This window comes from Schistocerca cancellata, chromosome 1 (assembly GCF_023864275.1).
Source record: "Schistocerca cancellata isolate TAMUIC-IGC-003103 chromosome 1, iqSchCanc2.1, whole genome shotgun sequence".
In the NCBI taxonomy this organism is placed as follows: domain Eukaryota; kingdom Metazoa; phylum Arthropoda; class Insecta; order Orthoptera; family Acrididae; genus Schistocerca; species Schistocerca cancellata.
In genome coordinates this window covers 548,406,970-548,428,491 of record NC_064626.1, presented here as the reverse complement: position 1 = coordinate 548,428,491, position 21,522 = coordinate 548,406,970, and the positions used below count along the sequence as shown (strand labels likewise).

The following is a 21,522-nucleotide window of genomic DNA, read 5'->3' as shown; positions in this document are numbered from 1 at the left end:
CATGTTTGTGTGTGCGGGTTTGAAATTCAGTCGCGAGAAGAAGGTAGACACAGTGGTCAAACGGCAATGACAAGTACTTGTTGGGCAATCCATGGAAGTTTTAGTGAAAGTGTACGGAAGAACCTTGGTGCTTCTATGTTATTCTGTGCTAATTGTGTCAGTGAGCATTGTTATAATAACAAGAACAGTTGAGAAGTTACTCTTGAGAAAAACTCTTGTTTTAGCCTTGTTGAAGGGAAGACGTGTATCCTGATTCATGTTGAGAATGGACAGGGTGTCTAAGCCACCTTTCTCTTATATGTAAATTAGTTTGTTTCTGACATTTGGAGACATGAGATACTAAACAGTATATATTTATGTGAAGATTGGGATATGTAAAATGTTTGAAGTTCAAATATACGTTGTTAGTTGAAGCAAATGAAACTTTGTATGTCTACTTATTTTTATAAGTAGAAAGAGTCTTAAGAGATTCCTGTACCTAGCATCATACTTTGGAGAAGAAGTGAAAGAGAGTTTGCAGCAGCAGGCTAGCCAGGGAGGAAGATCGGCTGAGCATCTCAAGTAAGTCGTCTCGTAAAAGAAGTGGAAGTTTGGGTATCTACTTCACACTTAAATCGTCATCCAAAGCCGTCAGAACAGGAGACATTTGTGGTCAGATACAACAGTGCAACCTCCAATGTTGGGTATCATCTGAATTTATGTTCAAGAATGCATTTCTCACAGTTTTTTCAGATTTTTGTCCAACCCCTGTAGGTATTGTGTTGTGTTACCAATACTGGTCACAGCGAAGTTATGTTGCTGTACGAAAGCAATGTACCTTTCATGTACTATGAGATGTTGGGCTCCAAATGATAGCATAATTTATTGTGAGGACAATATTGAGGTATCTAATCACCTTAGCTGTAGTAATGTGAACCAGAATAACTTCTGGGTATGCAGTGGGATTTGTTTTTTTTTTTTTTTTTTTTTTTTTTTTTTTCCTAATTTATGATTCTGACATCTGTGTATATTTAATTCTATAAAGCTGCTGAACTACTTCAAATAAGTTGGCAGTAGAAGAAAAAAAGTTTATTGCTACCAAATTTCTGTTTCCTTTTTATACCTCCACATGACTTCCCTCATGAACTGACTTTTACTGTCTTTTTGTTATACTTCCAACAGTTTGGTGTACTTGTTTTTGATAAGCGCAAGTTGTTCATCTATTTTTTGTATAATTTTCACCAGAAATTGTCTGATTATTGATAGTAATTTCAAATTGCAGGAAGACCTCTGGGATGAAATAAGTCATTTGAAATCATATGTTTCTAATCTAAAAGATGAAAACCAAAAACAGAAAATCCAGTTGCTTAAGATGGAGGAAGCAGTGCGCACAAGAGATCAACAAATTGAACACCTAATGAATCCAATAAATGTATGTCAGTGTACCAATTTGTTACTGCTACTATTCCTGTGATTTTCTGTGAGCATCAGTTATGTGGTTGCTATCATTTCAGAACTCACGAATCATGCAGATCGTTTCAGATAAAGCAGTCACTCTGATAATGGAGTTAACAAAACAGAACAAACACTTGGAGAAAAAAATTGTTGAGAGAGATAGTTTTATACAGAAACTGCAGAAAATAAATGACACAGATGTTCAAAATGTACAGGTGTCAAGAGCACAGAAATCATTGCACCACAAGGAGGTATAGGTTTCATCCTGTCTTATTTAACAATTAAATGTGTTACTAGTTACATTCAAAATATCAATTTGTAGTTTATTTTTCTGCTTTTATCCATCATTATGGGTTCTTCATTAGCAGAGAGTTCTATTATTGATAGTGTATCATACCATCCCTGTTCAGTCTATGTGTACACCTTAATTTTAATCTGCCATTATGTAAGTACATATTTGTTGAGTAGAATGCCTTTCATTGATGGACAATTTCTTCAATGTATGTTATATTCTAAAATGCACAGCAATAACAAGTTGCACATTTACTTTTGGAATTAATAATCTGGAAATAACTTGAATGCATGGTGTCTGTTCCTTTGAAAGGAGAGACACCATGCAGATCCCGCACTTGTGAAACACTGTATGTACAATACTTATTGTTTTGTTTTGTTTTTTGTGGATGTGTGTGGTGTCAGTTCTTTTAAAGAAACAGACACCATGGATTCAAATAATTCATATGCCTGGCTGGGCAATCTTCAGTGCGAATGCACCACTATGTCTGACCTCCTGTGGGAATCTCAAAGTAGCCAACAGGAGTATGGGTAGCAACTGCAGATAGGTGGTGCTTGGTGGGAGTGTGGATTTGCCGTGAGGCATACTGAGATAGTCCATGCAGTTGCAATAATGCTGTGTCCCAGATGGCACAGTGGGTATCGCCCCTGCGTAATAAGCAGGAGATCCTGGGTTTGAATCCTGGTCCGGCACACATTTTTGCTCATCACCACTGATTCCGCTTAATGCCCCCCTTCAGCTGTATGCAGTCATCCCCTTTCAATTTACATGTAATCCGGAAACAATGTAGGTCTATGGGACAAAATACACCCAGCTACCATCTGATGAGAGGTAATTTTCCATTTGTATTCAAGTATAGAACTCATCGCTTTCACTGACTGTGAGAGCTACTGACCATACAGAAAAGATCTTATCTCACAGAAGAAGAATCTATGATTCATAAAAAATTTATATTCATTTTTATAATATGTTAATTCAATGATATTTTGTTTCTTTCATGCACTATAGTTGTGAAAAGCAAACAATGTTGTTTTACACTAGAGTTGCAATTTTTTCCCCTGCAGATGTACACTAGCTAAGTGTGTCCGATTACAACATCATAAATGTTACTTGAACTACTACTCTTGTTAAACTTCATATGTAACCAGCAGCTTAAGGTATTTGTACAGTGATCTACATGTAGCATTTCATTGCTAATGTAACTTATGTTTGTAGTCTGTTTTTGGAATAGAGAAGGAAAAAAGCAGTACTCAAAAAGTTACATTAATTGTATAATATGTAATGAAGCTGATGTTCTGAATCCAGAGGTTTCTTCCAGCTTCTTATATGTAACCATCAAACATATCTATAAATTAATTGATATTGTAAATTGACATAAAGTAGGCATGAGTACAAACAGTAGTGGTATACAGGGAGTAAACATAATTGTTCAAATTTCTGTCTTGCCATCAAAATGTTGGTTATCATGTGCAGGATACAGGGATATGTACCTTTGAAAAGGACACTTTTCCGTCTCCATCTTTGTCCATTCTGAGCATATGTTCCATTTCTAATGACTTTGTCATTGATGGAATATTAAAACGTATTATCCTTTTCTTTCTCTCTTTCTCGAATATCACATTCAAGAGATAAATGATCTGAATATATGGAACAAACTCAAAATCAAAGAAATGGGAGGGTACACGTGTATTATGGATGTTTTAGCTATAACTAACAGTCAAGAGAAAGCTGAAAACTGTAATTATATCCTTTGTAATATTTTATTGGGGTGACTTGCTACAGCTGTCAGGAGCTTGAAGAACTGAGTCTTAACCATCAACTGTACAAATTCTTTATTCTGTACAAGATTTGATTGCAGTTGAGCCAGTTTGGTGCTTGCTCGATCTCAAGTACGGTAGCTCAATTTAATTTTACATATGCTATCATTCGCCTAAAGTTGGCAGTGGCTGCTCTGGTGTCACTGCCATGGGTTTTGGCAAGGCTTCTTCTAGCAGTGAGCTGAGGCACTGATGACAGGTCAGTCCAGGAAGCGAAACAGTGGATTTCTGCCTCATGGATGTGACTTTTTATCGACATCAGTCAATTTCATCTGTGGAGCTGCATGCGGATTCCATAAGGAATATAGGTACAGCCATGGTAATGCTGATGTCCCAGTCTGCTAAGTGCAAGGGTAAACCTCACTCTCATTCAGCTGAGGGATTCAGTAATGAATGCAGTTGGTAACCCACAGACGCTTAGTAAGAACATTGGGAAATTGTTCCAAAACCCTCATCAAGTGCTCAGACTCTTCTCTCTTCAAATGAGCAAAATCAAACTCCACTTCACTTGTTTGTACATAATTAACCCCAACCATAGAATAATTGCAAAACTGATACCTCTGACCTGAACTAAACTTAAACCAGAATGATCTATATGCAAAATACAACAAGCAGTTTGCCTTATCAAGAAAGCCACAACCCAAAATGACATCAACAGACAGACAATTCATGATAGCAAATGTAATGATCACGAGAAATCATAAATCCTAATGTGAGCCCTCACTCGACTTACAATAGGAACAGACTCGGCATTAATTGAAAGGCACATTTGCTTCACTGTTGTTAGTTCAGGAAATTCACAAATGTTTCTGTACCTTAAGAACCATTGTAAAATCATTAAACTCAAATTGTTGCCAGAGTGACAAAGTGCACACACTGGCCCTTCAGTAATTAAGGCACACACCCGCAACAACCAACAACAGCCTGGTGGCACCCAGTAAGCACCAAGACGGAGAGCAGCCCACTCCTGGTGTCAGCTTGTATGATTCTCTTTATGTACCACACAATTTCTGGCAAAATGGCCTGATTGTGCACAATGAAACAGTTTCCTTGCCAGACAGTTATTTGTTTCTCGATAAACCCATGAGAAGGAGCTGACTTGCTTCAGCAACACCCTTTGAACTATTCCTTTTCTTGTCACTAAAATGAATTCCTTCAACAGTGCTCGCAGTGTGATCAAGATTACAAAAGCTTACCTGTTACTCATGGAATGCAACTCTCAGGCAGCCTTCCTGCCGCGTACTGTCCAAAATACTAGCAACAGTTTTTTTCTTTAGTGAATTTAAGGCCTAAAGCAACTTTAGCCATCCTAATATCAATAAGTAACGCACCACTTTTTTTTTATTTTTTATTTTTTTTTTAAAACAGTTTTTTTCTTTAGTGAATTTAAGGCCTAAAGCAACTTTAGCCATCCTAATATCAATAAGTAACGCACCACTTTTTTTCATTTTTTTTTTTTTTAAAGCCATTAATATACATAGGCAAATGTTCTTGTTGGTGCTTCACATTTGATGTTTGTTCTCTGTGCTGGTGAGGTTTTGGACCATTCTGGCAGATGGTAGATCCATAGTACAGAGTCAAATTTGTATCTACATATGATTCACTTAACAAGCAGTGTGCTGTTATTGAATTCTTGTGAGCAGCAGAAAAAGAAAGTGTGGTGAACATCCATAAACATTTCTCTGCAGTGTATGGTGATGATGCAGTTGATAGGAGTATATTTGGGCGATGGATAAAGAAAGTTACCGCCTCAGGAAATGCAGAAACAGAGCTCCATGGTCAGCCATACTCAGTACATCCTGCCACAGGCGCTGCTCCAAGCTTGCGGAATCGTTTGGATGCCATTATTTGTGCTGACTGGCACATCACAACTTGACAATTGGCTCTACAGTTGTCAGTCAGCATTGGAAGTGCTCTGCAATAGTCATTATCAATAATAATCAAGGATATTCAAAGAGATACTAATGATGGGTTCCATGAATACTCACACCAGACCACAGGATTCAAAGAAAGGCTGTTTCATCTGAATTGTTGGAGTGTTTTGAGACCGACAGAAAGGCCTTTCTGTCATGGATTGCTACAGGGAATGAAAGTTGGGTGCACCACTTTGTGCTAGAAACAAAAAGGCAGTTCATTGGCGTGGCCTCATCCTCATTCACGCCAAAAGAAAAAATTCAAGACAATCCCCTCTGCCGGAAAAGTTATGGTGACAGTCTTCTGGAATTGTGATGGCATCATTCTTGTGGATGTGATGCCTAGAGGGTCAACCATCAATTCAGAGACATAAATGAAGACTCTGAATAAACTCAAGAACCATTTCTGACTTGTTTGATTGGACAAGAATCCAGCATAAACCTTGCTCCAACACGATAATGCACACCCACACACAAGTCTGAGAACCCAGGAACACATAGCTAAGTTGGGTTGGACAGCATTGCCTCATTCACCCTACGGTCCAGACCTGACACCCTCAAACTTCCATCTCTCTGGGCCGCTTAAAGATGCTCTACAGGGAACACACTTTGAAGATGACAACAGTGACAGTCATGTAATGAAAATGTGGCTACACCTACAGGACAAGAGTTTTTACCAGCAGGGAATACATGCTCTTCCACAACGTTGGCATATGGCCAAAGAACGTGATGGAGACTATGTAGAAAAATAGGTCATGGACAAGAAATGTTGATGTATATTGTCACCAGATTCTGACTCTTAGTTATAAATGTGTTCTGAGAAAAAGAATGTGGGGCAGTACTTATTGAACGACCCTCGTACTTTCATCATAGTTAGCAGAGGCTTCGGTGTGACAACTGAATATGAAAATGAAATTCTTTATAAGCCCATTTCTTCAATAATTTTATTGCGCAAGTGCTGCAACAATTGACCTTTCTGAATAATGTTATAAATCATTCTGGATAGCCACCCCTCAGCCAATGGACAAATCATTTGCAAAATAACAGCATAAGAGATTTGAAAAACCTCAATATGAATCATTAACCTAGCAAATAACCATAAAATTTTTACAGTTCCATGCTGACTGACTGAACTGCTATAGAATAGGCAATATCAAATTCAACAATTTACCAAATGAGTATCAAAATTCTGTCTGTCTGCTGCTAACTGACATGCCATCCCGGTTACCAATATGCGACATCGTTTGATGTTCCTCACTGCCTTCCCATTGAAGCACATTCATTTTCTGTTGAAGGGAAACAATTTTCTCTAATAACTGGTTAATTACAACATTTTTCTCTGGACTAGTATTAACGACGCTCTGCTACCATGTGGTATGAAGCGACGATTTAGGTTGAGTGGTAACCATATAGGCTACAAAAATATTTAACAAAACGAAGCAGTGGCTTTATTGATCCTTGAGAATATTTAACGCACACAGCATGACTGAATTGATAAACAATGTGGGCAACATCTCATTATCAATTTTAGCAATTCGTAAGAGGAAGAACACTTCAAATTTTGTATTACAGTGATGCATGTCTGACCCACAGGGAACAGATTCATAGGTTAGCCCCTTGGACAGTTAAGACACAACTGAAATGAAAAGAAGGTGCATTGTAAAAGACACAAAACATAAAATCTTAAGGCCAACCAGAATCGGCCACAAATAACATAGATAGTGAAATTCTAAGGATTCTTTTTAATAGCAACAAGTAAAATTTAAGACTTATGACCTTAACTGTAGGTAATTAACTCTTTAAGAACATTTAAATAACACTGTCCTACTAGAAGTTAAAACTTCAACTTCATGAATTTAACTAAACTAAACTTTAGAGCAAATCCAATAATTCTGTTGCTGCACCACAGCAGACATGATTTATAGCACTTGTGATAGTGCACAACAGTTCACAATGAGGTAAACAAGATATTTACGTTCCACAACTTACAGTTTTTTTACTTTGAAATTAAATAGAGAGCGAATGACCACCACAAACTGACAATTAGAACCACAATAAAATATACAAATTGTATTCAAGGTGAATCCTTAGGACAATAACACACAGAGAAAGTGGCCCAGGCAAACAGCTCATTTTCAAGGGGACAGCTCTTGCATCTAATACGCTCGATGCTCACCTTCACAAAAAAAAGCACTCTGACGAATGATGCATCCAGAAGGAAGAGAGATGTCACTCGATTTATTGGTATGATTAACTTTTTCTGTAAGTTCATTTGAGGATTTGCTCAGCTAGAAGCTCATCTTAACATGTTTCATCATAGGGACATGCCATTTCAGTGGGTGAATAGTCAGCAAGCTGCTTTCGATGCCTTGAAACAGGCTGTTAGTACAACACCCGTGTTAGCTTTTATGGCGGTGAAGCCACGACAAACACTTTGCTGTAGAAACGGCTTACGAAGTCACTGCCACACTTTTAATAGCGGGCCGACCGGTCCGCTGGAACAGTGAACAGAAAGATGAAAACCCAAACACTCTGATTAAATAACAGACGGTACTTATCTTTATTAACGAAGATACAGAAACACAGTAGTGAACTCCGTGTCTACAGAAATCTGTCTAGATCGAGTCGGAGCGGCTAGGTCAGCGTCGGCTGACGACAAACATCAACTCTGCTGCGATGAACACACGACGTACTAGCAAGTACACAAATCGGTGGCGAGTATTCCACTGAGCGGCGAATACAGAACTGAACTGTCCTGGCGCTCACGACTCCAGCGCTTAAGAAGCCAGAAGCCAGCGGTGGCGCGCGCAGACTTGCGGCGATTTCCTGTATCGCTGGCGCTGCTTATGCGGACGGCGTCCGGACTTTGATGCTGCCAACCTTTTGGCAGCGGGCTTGGCTGGCACCACTGGCTAGGATATAACACTCCTCCCCCCCAAATCGCCGCACCGTCGTTGAATAATGACGTGGCGAGCGTCGACGGCGGGGGAGGGGTCTGGCCGCAGGCGTAGCAGAAGAGACCGGGGCGGAGACTGTTGTCGGTGGCAGTGCCCGGTCCGCACCCCAGCATTGGCTGCGCGGAGCCTCGGGAAACACCGACTGAAAACCGAGGTCAGGGTGCACGCCTGTGACCACGGGCGCAGCTTCTGGTACTGGACGCGACGGGGCGTCGGGACCCACGAAGAGAGGCAGCGTCTCCTGACGCTGCGTCGACGGCTGCTGAGTGGGCGCCGGACAAGGCACTGCGGTGTCATACTCCTTGGGGGTGCCCAAGGAAAGCGGCTGCAGGACAGGCTGCACAGCCACCGCTTGGGATGGCGACCCGGCTGAGGGGTCGACGTCCATCTGCTCCGAAGACGGTGGCGACTGAAGAGGGACCGCAGGCGCCGGAGCGACCACCTGGGGCGCTCCCGGATGAAGCTGCGCGGGAGGCATCAACGGGACGGGCTGTCTGCGTGATAGCGGCGACGGCTGCTCCTGCTGCCCTGGAGGCAGCAGCAAAGTCGGAAGGTGCGGCTGGAACCCGCCGCGGACCAAATCTGTGGACAAAGAACGAGCGGCAGAATCCGGGCGGCCAGCGCGGCACAACTGGTTCTGATGCCTCCTGTGCACCCCAGTAGCACCTTGAACAGTATAAAACCCGCGACCCTGGACACTTATCACGGTGCCTCGTTCCCAACGACGGCGACTGTGATAAACTCTGAAAAAAACGGCGTCGTTGCGCTGAAAACGCGTGCGATGCTCAGAAGCGGCGGGTCGATCCGGGGGGTGCAACAACCGTAGTAGGGTGCGATGACGACGGCCGTGGAGAAGCTACGCAGGCGAAGGGCCGTCGCGTGGCGTGGTCCGGTACGACGACAGGAACGTGATGAGGGCCTGCCGACAAGAGTGCGTAGCACGAAGACGGTCCATATGATCCTTGAATGTGCGTACAAAACGTTCCGCTGCACCATTCGATTGAGGGTGGAACGGCGGAGTAAGAACATGGCGAATGCCATTGGCAGAACAAAAACTTTCAAATTCAGCAGAGGTAAATTGTGGACCATTGTCAGACACTATAACTTCTGGAAGACCCTCAATACAAAAAATTGAAGTCAACGCCTGTATAGTTTGTGCAGACATTGTAGACTGCATGGGCACAACAAACGGAAAATTACTAAATGCATCTATCATGATGAGCCAACGAGAATTCCAATATGGACCAGCGAAATCAATATGGACTCGCTGCCAGGGACCGGCAGGGCGTGCCCACTCAAAATAGCATTGAGGCGGAGCAGCTTGGTGTGCGGCACACGTCGAACAATCTGTAGACATCTGCGTAATCTGCTTATCAATGCCGATCCATGTACAATGACGGCGGGCAAGCTGCTTGGTGCGGACCACTCCCCAATGACCTTGATGCAACAAGGCGAGGACCTTGGATTGGAGCACTTGGGGAACCACTACACGAAGCTGGTCATTCTCGGTGCGTAACAGCAAAACTCCTTGTGAAACAGACAACAGAAGACGTTGCGGATAATAGCGAAGAACCACAGGATCCGATATGTCCTTTGCCTTGGACAGCCAACCACGTTGAACAAAACGTAATAGTAAACTCAGATGAGGATCCGTAGCTGTCTCACGTGCCACCTGACAATAATCAACCGGAAAATCCCGGAGGGATTGATGCTCATTGGCGTCAATCTGATGGCAAGAGTCTTCAGAGGAATCGAAGACATCATCCGCAGCAATCGGCAATCTAGAAAGCTCGTCAGCGTTTGCATGCTGAGCTGTAGGGCGATACAGTATCTCATACTGGTATTGTGATAACAAAAGAGCCCAACGTTGTAGTCTCTGAGCTGTCCGCTGAGGAACTGGTTTAGACGGATGAAACAGGGACGTCAGAGGCTTGTGATCTGTTACTAAATAGAATGGTCTACCATAGAGGTAGGGATGGAATTTTGTGACACCGAACACAATAGCCAACGCTTCCTTGTCCAATTGGCTATAATTACACTGAGCTTTGTTTAGCAATTTAGATGCGAACGCAATAGGACGTTCGGTGTTACCGACTCGGTGAGACAACACAGCACCAAGGCCGAAAGAAGAGGCATCACAAGCTAACACCAGAGGCTTGTTCGGGTCGTAATGGACCAGACAACGATCATTCAATAAAGCCTCTTTAAGCTGCTGAAAGGCGGATTGGCAATCAGCTGACCACACAAACGGAACATTCTTACGGCGGAGACGATGCAACGGTGCAGCAATCTGTGATGCATTAGGTATAAACCTAATATAATATGTCAATTTGCCAAGAACTGCTTGCAATTCATGCAGATTGCGAGGGGCGGGCAAATCACGAATAGCTGCTAAATGTGACTGGGAGGGATGAATGCCTTGAGCATTAATAACATGTCCCAGATACCCTATCTCCGTAAGGAAAAATGAACATTTATCGATGTTGCAACGTAGGCCTGCCTGAGACAACACTGTAAACAAACACTCCAAATTACGGAGATGTTCAGCAGGCGTCCGACCGGACACAACAATATCGTCTAAATAGTTGCAACACGATGGCACATTAGCCAGAAGTTGTGACAAAAAACGCTGAAAAACAGCTGGAGCTGACGCACAACCAAAAGGCAAACGCAGAAAACGGAACAACCCCAACGACGTGTTTATGACAAAATACTGTTGTGATTGCTCGTCGAGGGGCAATTGCAAATACGCTTCACAGAGATCAATTTTGGAAAAGAAACGAGCTTCCCCCAACTTATCCATCAGCTCGTCCGGTCTAGGCAAAGGAAAAGAATCAATGACAGTCTGAGGATTAACTGTCGACTTAAAATCAGCACACAAACGTAACTTGCCAGACGGTTTCTTTATAATAACTAAGGGAGAAGCCCACTGGCTCGCTGAAACGGGTTGAATAACACCGTTGTTTTGCCAACGACGAAGTTCATCTTCTACAGGTGCCCGGAGGGCGTGAGGCACTGGACGAGCACAAAAAAATCGAGGCTGAGCATTATCTTTTAACGTAATATGAGCGGCAAAGTTCGCAGCACAACCTAGTTCGTCTTTAAATATGTCACTGTATCGTTCACACAAATTGGTTATGCTGTCGTGAGGAACAACGACAGAATTAATTTGCAACACATTGTCTTGGATAGACAGGCCAAACAAGTCAAAACAGTCTAATCCGAAACTGTTTACACTGTCTGTAGCGCGGAGCACTGTGAATGAAACTGTTTTTGTATTGCCACGGAATGTGGCTGGCACGCTACATACACCTAACACAGGAATTTGTTCTCCACTATAAGTAGCCAAAGAATGTTTTGCCGCTGAAAGTTTAGGGCGGCCGATAGCCGCATACGTAGCACTATTTATTAGAGTCACAGACACACCAGTGTCTAATTGAAAATTGAAGGTCTTATTCTGGATGCATAGCTTCACAAATAGTTTATTACACTGTCTCTGGATCAGTGCAGTGGAGGCGGAAGACACAAAATCAGCGCGTTTAGCGCGTGTGCGCTGCTTACGACAACTCGTGGGTTGGGCGGGTGGAACAACAACTCCCGCTTCACTTGCCGTCTGTACATTACTTTTTACAGCGTTTGAATTACGCTTGGGTCGCATAGCAGAAGGCTGGGCGGGTGGCTTATTGCGAACAAGTTTATTACCCACACGAACCGTGGAAGAGTCTTGAAACGCGACCTTCTGGCCGGGCTGGCTTTGAATAACATGAATATCCATGGGCTGGGCAGCACTAGAATTGTTCTTGCGTTTACGCAAACAAACAGTCTGGATGTGTCCTTTCCTTTGACAAAAGTGACAAACCGCGTTTCTTAACGGGCAACGTTCACGAGGATGAGCAAGAACACACTTAGGGCAAGACTTAACTCTATCATTTTGCACATGCGGCTGACGAATGTTTTTAACATGACGCGGCCGGCTAGTGTTTACAGTCAGACTCTGCCGGTGGGGCCGCGGGCGTGACATAACTTGCTTAGCACAGGCAATTTGAGAAATACATGGCTGATCTAACTCACACTCAGCATAGTCAAAAGTATCTTGGGCTTCAATGATGTTCAGCACAGTCTCTAATGACGGGTCAGGCAACTTTAAGATAGCAGCACGAATACGAGAATCTGCAATGTTTTGAGTAATAGCGTCTCGTAACATGACATCACTGTAGGAAGCTCCACACACACAATTAAATCGGCACTGATGGGTGAGGCCCCGTAAATCTGTTACCCACTGTTTATTAGATTGATGTGGCAGTTTCTTTAATCTGAAGAACTTGAATCGGGCTGCTGCCACATGAACTCGCGACTCGAAATACTCAGCAAGCTTGTTAACAACAACGTCATAGTCTAAAGCTTCTGGCTTGGATTCCGGGAACAACTTACAAAGTAGTCTATAGACTTCCACGCCTGCAGTGGAAATTAAATAAAGCTGCCGCTCAGTACCTGTGATTTTGTAGACTGTCATGTGCGCCTGCAACTGCGCGAAATATTCTCGCCATTCTTCTCTTGATGGATCGAAAGCACGAAAAGGTGGTGCTGCCTGTGCTTGTTCCTTTTGTGTTGGAGGATTAGCCGCTTGTTTGGCGATTGCTTCCACCAGACTTTGTATTTGCTGACTCTGTAACAAGATCAACTGTTGTAATTCGGCAGACATAGTGAACACAAATTAAACCAGCCCCCAAAATTGTATCTCTATAATTAGTAGAACAAGAAACAAGTTGAACCAGCCCTGCACACGAGTTCGGAAGTCCTCGTCGCCAGTTTTATGGCGGTGAAGCCGCGACAAACACTTCGCTGTAGAAACGGCTTACGAAGTCACTGCCACACTTTTAATAGCGGGCCGACCGGTCCGCTGGAACAGTGAACAGAAAGATGAAAACCCAAACACTCTGATTAAATAACAGACGGTACTTATCTTTATTAACGAAGATACAGAAACACAGTAGTGAACTCCGTGTCTACAGAAATCTGTCTAGATCGAGTCGGAGCGGCTAGGTCAGCGTCGGCTGACGACAAACATCAACTCTGCTGCGATGAACACACAACGTACTAGCAAGTACACAAATCGGTGGCGAGTATTCCACTGAGCGGCGAATACAGAACTGAACTGTCCTGGTGCTCGCGACTCCAGCGCTTAAGAAGCCAGAAGCCAGCGGTGGCGCGCGCAGACTTGCGGCGATTTCCTGTATCGCTGGCGCTGCTTATGCGGACGGCGTCCGGACTTTGATGCTGCCAACCTTTTGGCAGCGGGCTCGGCTGGCACCACTGGCTAGGATATAACATTAGCCATTCCTGATTTTGAGAAAAACTTTATGCTTCAAACAGAGATATCCATCTCTGGACTGGCGGTTGTCATGTGGCAGGAGTGCAGTGATGAGTGATGTCCTGTCAAGTATACATCCAGGTCATAATCTAGTGTAGTCTACAAGTTAGAAGCTCTGGCAGTATTTTACGCCTTCAAAAATTTTGAATTTTATTTAGAACATTGAGCCTTTTTGCTTGAGACTGATAATCAAGCCCTTAGCTTGGATTGGCTGGTTAGGCCATGTAAGATTGGATGCATAGCACGATGGCAAACCTCATTCTCACTCAGCTATGGACAGCCTGTGTATCCTCATGCCCGGCATCAGTTGTGAATTCTGTGACCCAATGGTGCCTTGTTAGAGCTGAGTCATTTGTTGGATGTCGACCATACTTGGTTATTTTGGGACAAGGTGTGACCTGGTATGCTGTGCAGTTTGCGGAAACTGTTGATCCAAACCACTGGACATTCCATTTGTCAGGGTGTTGTTTGCAGAAGGTGATGAGCATCGAACATCTTGTATGTTTCGATGCAAGAGCTGTCCCCTTGAAAATGAGCTGTTTGCCTGGGCCACTTTCTCCATGTGCTATTGTTCTAAGGATTCACCTTGAACACCATTTGTATATTTTATTATGGTTTAATTATCAGTTTTTGATGGTCATTCCCTATCTGCTTAAGTTCTGTTTCTGTTGTAATTTACTGATAGGCAAATTGTATGCTATTTAAAGTCATTACGTATGTCTATACAAACATCTTGTAACTTTCAGGGCTTTCACTTCATTTAAAGGAAAGATGACTTGCTTATCAATCTGGTGCACTGTTTTCTCTTCCTGTGATGATGGTTGCTTCGATCAAAACTGTTAAAGAATAACGAGTAATTCGTATAGCTGATGGCTAAAATGCAGTTCTTCAAATATCTACTTTGTAAAGATTAGCAGATTCATTTGCTAAAGTAACTGAAAATTTTGTAGATGATGATGGTTCCTTAAAAACATTTTTGCTGGTAGCCAACAACATTTTCACATTGAGACTGATAGATGTAAGCTTAATGGCATTAGAAATAATTGCCAGATTTCAAAATCACATGAAACATGATAAAGAAGTTTCTATATTCAGCACACTAAGTAAGAATGTGCTTAGTTGTATCTCATACAGGAGTAGAAATCCTCAACTCTGGAATAAGAGTATATGTAGCAGCTGTGACATAAACTCAGCTGTGATGCTCCAGTTGGTCATTCTTTGGTAGGAAATGTTCTAGTAATTAGTGTGCTTGTGGTTACAGGTTTTGTGAGCTATGCTATCATGCACTTCAGCCAGGAGCTATGCATAATAACTGTTATAACTTTAAGTTGAACAAATATATTTCAAGAAAGACGCAATACATGAAAGTCACAGATCAAGTAAACAGAGTAAGACTTGTGTACACTTTAACAGTCAAATCATAACTGAGTCCGAGTCTAGTGGCCACTGGCTGGCTGGCTGATTAGGTGGCGCTGCTGCTTCATGGCTAGCAGACAGCGCCGCATGTAGAGGACGCGCATAACTGCGCGGCGGCACTTTGAAAGATCGGCGAGTCACAACACTTTTACCCCCTTTGAAGTTTTTGCTCAGGTCTTGATGGAGGTGGCCTGTAGATTGCTAATGTCCATAGGTATTGTTTGACTGGCCATAAAGTCTTGAGGAGGAGGCTTCCCATACGGACGGAACTGTCCCCAATGATAACAGGTCGAGATTGCAGGAGACGTGGGGGTCAAATCAGCTGGGGCCCCCTGCACCAATCTGCCCATTGCGGCAAGTCCGGTTGTTATAACAGGAGACATGGGCGATGTGTCCGCGTCCGTAGGAGAAGGAGGTGAGTAGAGTTGCTCCGACAGATGATGGTCATCTGGTTCCTGCATGGGCACGTCTCCTGGTGGCGTCAGTTCTTGTGCTGGCACCAATATGATGGTGAGAGGACTGCGTTGTGGGTAATGAGAGATTCCAGTATCCCGAGTGTCAGGTAGAGCTGAAAGTGGTGTAGTGGCATCTGGAACAGGCGTTGTCGTCACATGAGGCCGAAGCTGGTCTGAATGACACACTGCAACACCCGTGTCCGTCGGGATTTCATACAGGCGTTGGCCACGGTGTCGTAAGATGCAGCCAGGACTCCATTTTGGCCGCCTGCCATATCCCCGTACCCATACAAGGTCGTCAGTGGTGAACCGGCCAAGCTAAGGCACCCGCGGACGTGAGTTGGAAGGCCGCAGAAGATGAAGTAGCGTGCAGGGCTGTCGGCCATGTAAGAGCTCAGCCAGGCTGTGGTCGCCCATGGGGGTGAAACGGTAAGAAGCCAGAAATTGGAGAAGCGCATCATCAGCAGCAGAAGAAGTCAGGAGTTTCCGCATCTGAACCTTAAATATGCGGACCAAACGTTCAGCTTCGCCGTTTGACTGTGGATGGAATGGAGGGGCCGTGACATGCATGATGCCATGACGGGCACAAAAATCCGCAAAATCGGAAGAGGCAAATTGCGGACCATTATCAGTAACAAGAGTAGAGGGAAGGCCTTCCAAAGAGAAAAAGCGAGCTAGAGCTTTGGTGGTTGCCGCGATGGTAGGCGATGTGCAATGGACAATGAAACGAAACTTACAGTAGGCATCAATAACGAGAAGCCAATAAGTACCTAAAAAAGGTCCCGCGAAGTCAGCATGAATACGTTCCCAGAGCTTCTCAGGCGAAGGCCACGGTGACAAAGATGACTTTCGGGCGGCGGCCTGTGACGCACAAGAGCCGCAGCCAGCGACCATGTGTGCGATTTCAGAGTTGATACTGGACCAGAACACATGACGGCGTGCCAGAGATTTTGTGCGAGAGACACCCCAGTGTCCTTGGTGAAGGAGGTGCAAGACTGAAGCACGCAAAGACGCAGGTACCACAACACGCGGCTAAGCATTTTTGGTGGAAAGGAGGATAACACCATCCCTAGCCATGAGGCAGTAATGCAAAGCCAGTAGTTCCGCAACGGATCAGAAGTCTTAGTGGATGGATGATCTGGCCAACCCTTCTGAATACAGCGTAAAACCTGGGAGAGAGTAGGGTTAGAACCTGTAGCAGCCGCCAGCCGGTCCCCGGTGATGGGGAACCTGTCCACAACCCACTGCTCGGCAACATCCAGGTGGAAACACAAAAGTTCATCCCTATCAAATGCCAGATCAGGACCCATGGGAAGGCGAGACAGTACCTCAGCATTCGCATGTTGAGCCGTCGGCCGGAAATGAATCTCATCATTGAAACGAGACAAGTAAAGAGCCCAACGTTGGAAGTGGTGTGCAGCCTTGTCGGGAAGTGACGTTGATGGATGAAACAAGGAAACAAGTGGTTTGTGATCCGTAACAAGATGAAATTTGGATCTATAGAGAAAAACACCAAACTTATGAAGAGCATAAACAATGGCCAAAGCTTCTTTTTCAATTTGAGAATACTTTTGTTGGGCATCCGTGAGCGTTTTGGAGGCATAAGCAATGGGTTGTTCAGAACCGTCAGAAAAATGGTGTAAAAGGACTGCACCGACCCCGAATTGAGAGGCGTCCGTGGCAAGAACAAGATGTTGGCCAGGTCGATATGTAGCCAGTCATGGGCCCTGTTTCAGCATAGTCTTCAGTTTCTGGAAAGCCGCATCGCATGACGCGGACCAGTGAAAAGGCACATTTTTGTGCAACAGGCGATGCAACAGCTGAGCCACCGAAGCAGCAGACGGTAAAAACTTGTGATAGTATGTTATTTTCCCCAAGAAGGCCTGCAGTTTCTTAACAGATGTAGGGCAAGGAGGGGCACCGATCGCAGCGACAGTTTGCTGAAGTGGACAAATACCATCCCGAGAGAGTTGAAACCCCAAGTACGTGATAGATGCCTGAAAAAATTTTGATTTCTGAAGATTACACATAAGACCGGCAGTCTGTAAGACATGAAAAAGTGTGCAGAGATTTTGAAGATGTTCGTCAGTGGTGGAGCCAGTGACAACAATGTCGTCCTGGTAATTTATGCACCCAGGGACGGTGAGCAATAAATGTTCCAAGAATCGCTGAAAGAGAGCAGGGGCACTGGCAACCAAGAATGGCAATCGCTGGTATTGATAGAGGCCGAAAGGCGTGTTAAGGACCAGAAACTGTCGGGAAGCAGTGTCAAGAGGAAGTTGATGATAAGCTTCTGACAGGTCAAGTTTAGAAAAATACTGGCCTCCAGCAAGTTTAGTGAACAATTCTTCAGGTCGAGGCATAGGGTAAGTATCGATAAGGCATTGAGCATTTACAGTGGCTTTGAAATCACCACAGAGACGAATATAACCATTTGGCTTAGCAACAACAACAACAGGAGAGGACCACTCACTGGAAGTGACAGGAAGCAAGACCCCTGAAGCAGTGAGACGATCCAGCTCCCATTTGACCGGATCATGAAGGGCCACAGGAATGGGCCGAGCCCGAAAAAACTTAGGCCGAGCAGTGAGTTTGAGCGTGATATGAGCTTCAAAGTTGTTGCACGGCCTAACCCAGGAGAAAAAAGGGATGAAAATGTTGTCGACAAGGAATCGAATTGAGCATAAGGAACAGCATTAGAGCCGATATTGACAGAGTCATCTATGGAGAACCCAAAAACACGAAAGGCATCGAAACCAAAAAGATTCTCCGTGTTATTATGGTCGACCACAAATATGGGAACAGTGCGAACGACAGATTTGTAAGATACCTCAGCATCAAATTGTCCCAAGAGAGAAATGTTCTGTTTATTGTAAGTCTGTAATTGCCTAGTGACAGGTGACAGGATTGGAGAACCCAACTGAAGATACGTCTGAGAATTGATGATAGTGGCAGCAGAACCAGTATCCACCTGCTTGCGAACATCTCGACCTGTATTTGGACAGTGAGGAATAACTTCCCTGAAAGGGAAGAAGTACAATTCACGAGAAGATTGTCCACAACGTTGGCTCGTGTGTCACAAATGCAAAAAAAAAAAAAAAAAAGGGTCATGTGTCATCCATTTGCAAATCCAACCGCATACATGACGTTCATGAACATGACGCTGATCCTGTTTCTGTGAAAGAACCAGATGTTGTACAGGGTTTCAGGGAGAGCATAAGGGAACAATTGACAGGAATGGGGGAAAGAAATACAGTAGAAGAAGAATGGGTAGCTTTGAGGGATGAAATAGTGAAGGCAGCAGAGGATCAAATAGGTAAAGAGATGAGGACTAGTAGAAACCCTCGGGCAAGAGAAGAAATATTGAATTTAATTGATGAAAGGAGAAAATATAAAAATGCAGTAAATGAAGCAGGCAAAAAGAAATACAAACATCTCAAAAATGAGATCGACAGGAAGTGCAAAATGGCTAAACAGGGATGGCTAGAGGACAAATGTAAGGATGTAGAGGCTTATCTCACTAGGGGTAAGATAGATACTACCTACAGGAAAATTAAAGAGACCTTTGGAGAAAGGAGAACTACTTGCATGAATATCAAGAGTTTTGACGGAAACCCAGTTCTAAGCAAAGAAGGGAAAGCAGAAAGGTGGAAGGAGTATATAGAGGGTCTATACAAGGGCAATGTACTTGAAGACAATATTATGGAAATGGAAGAGGGTGTAGATGAAGATGAAATGGGAGATATGATACTGCGTGAAGAGTTTGACAGAGCACTGAAAGACCTGAGTCGAAACAAGGCCCCCGGAGTAGACAACATTCCATTAGAACCACTGGCACTCTTGGGAGAGCTAGTCCTGACAAAACTCTACCATCTGGTGAGCAAGATGTATGAGACAGGGGAAATACCCTCGGACTTCAAGAAGAATATAATAATTCCAATCCCAAAGAAAGCAGGTGTTGACAGATGTGAAAATTACCGAACTATCAGTTTAATAGTCACAGCTGCAAAATACTAAGGCGAATTCTTTACAGACGAATGGAAAAACTGGTAGAAGCCGACTTCGGGGAAGATCAGTTTGGATTCCATAGTAATGTTGGAACACGTGAGGCAATACTGACCCTACAACTTATCTTAGAAGAAAGATTAAGGAAAGGCAAACCTACGTTTCTAGCATTTGTAGACTTAGAGGAAGCTTTTGACAATGTTGATTGCAATACTCTCTTTCAAATTCTGAAGGTGGCAGTGGTAAAATACATGGAGCAAAAGGATATTTACAATTTGTACAGAAAGCAGATGGCAGTTGTAAGAATCGAGGAGTATAAAAGGGAAGCAGTAGTTGGGAAGGGAGTGAGACTGGGTTGTAGCCTATCTCCGATGTTATTCAATCTGATTATTGAGCAAGCAGTAAAGGAAACAAAAGAAAAGTTTGGATTAGGTATTATAATCCGTGGAGAAGAAATTAAAACTTTGAGGTTCGCCGATGACATAGTAATTCTGTCAGAGACAGCAAAGGACTTGGAAGAGCAGTTGAATGGAATGGACAGTGTTTTGAAAGGAGGGTAGAAGATGAACATCAACAAAAGCAAAACGAGGATAATGGAATGTAGTCGAATTAAGTCGGGTGATGTTGAGGGAATTAGATTAGGAAATGAGACACTTAAAGTAGTAAAGGAGTTTTGCTATTTGGGGAGCAAAATAACTGATGATGGTCGAAGTAGAGAGGATATAAAATGTAGACTGGCAATGGCAAGGAAAGCGTTACTGAAGAAGAAAAATTTGTTAACATCGAGTATAGATTTAAATGTCAGGAAGTCGTTTCTGAAAGTATTTGTATGGAGTGTAGCTATCTATGGAAGTGAAATGTGGATGATAAATAGTTTAGACAAGAAAAGAATAGAAGCTTTTGAAATGTGGTGCTACAGAAGAATGCTGAAGATTAGATGGGTAGATCACGTAACTAATGAAGAAGTATTGATTAGAATCGGGGAGAAGAGGAGCTTATGGCACAACTTAACTAGAAGAATGGATCGGTTGGTAGGACATGTTCGGAGACATCGAGGTATCACCAATTTAGTATTGGAGGGCAGCGTGGAGGGTAAAAATCGAAGAGGGAGACCAAGAGATGAATACACTAAGCAGATTCAGAAGGATGTAGGCTGCAGTGGGTACTGGGAGATGAAGAAGCTTGCACAGGATGGAGTAGCATGGAGAGCTACATCAAACCAGTCTCAGGACTGAAGACCACAACAGCAACAACAACCACCATGGAATCGGCATAAGATTCTTTGTGAACTTCAGTAACAAATTGACACTTTCTACTGAGGCCATGAAGTTCAGCAGCCCAAGCGCGATAGGATTGATTTGGTTGTTTTTGACAACGATAAAAGGCAACACAAGAAGCTACCACATGCGTTTGCTTTTGAAAATAGATGGACAGAAGTGAGCACATTTCAGCAAAGGACAAAGATGCAGGATCTTTCAAAGGAGCCAATTGCGACAACAACCTATACATTTGAAATCCATGAAAGGAACAGAGACTTACATGTTTGTTCGTCCGCGACATGAAATGCCAAGAAGTGCTGTCGAAGACGTTTTTCGTAACCAGACCAGTCTTCCGCCGTCTCGTTGTAAGGAGGAAAAGGAGGTAGAGACAACAACGAGAGATGCCCCGCATTTGATGCCGCGACGAAATCACGAATCGCATTTGTGAGAAGCATTTGCTGTTCTATGAGACCTTGCCATAGTTGCTCTAAAGTAGCCATGGAAACATGTGGGTCAACGATGGAAAAGATAAATCCCCTCCTCGTCGTTAATTGTTATAACTTCAAGTTCAACAAATATATTTCAAGGAAGACGCAATACATG

The 21,522-nt window shown here is 43.5% G+C and overlaps 1 protein-coding gene across 4 annotated transcripts in view; it reads left to right on the top strand.

Annotated features, from left to right (window-relative positions):
* Positions 1-21,522, top strand: part of LOC126180116 (IQ domain-containing protein E-like) — a 288,384-nt gene that overhangs the window by 39,587 nt on the left and 227,275 nt on the right. For all 4 annotated transcript variants that reach the window (XR_007536687.1, XM_049924668.1, XM_049924667.1 and 1 more), the window contains exons 2-3: positions 1,262-1,411; positions 1,494-1,685. Coding sequence is in view for 3 of the 4 variants with exons in the window: in XM_049924668.1 (XP_049780625.1) it covers positions 1,262-1,411; positions 1,494-1,685 (342 nt within the window). In the remaining variant the exon portion in view is untranslated. The remainder of the gene's footprint in view (positions 1-1,261; positions 1,412-1,493; positions 1,686-21,522) is intronic.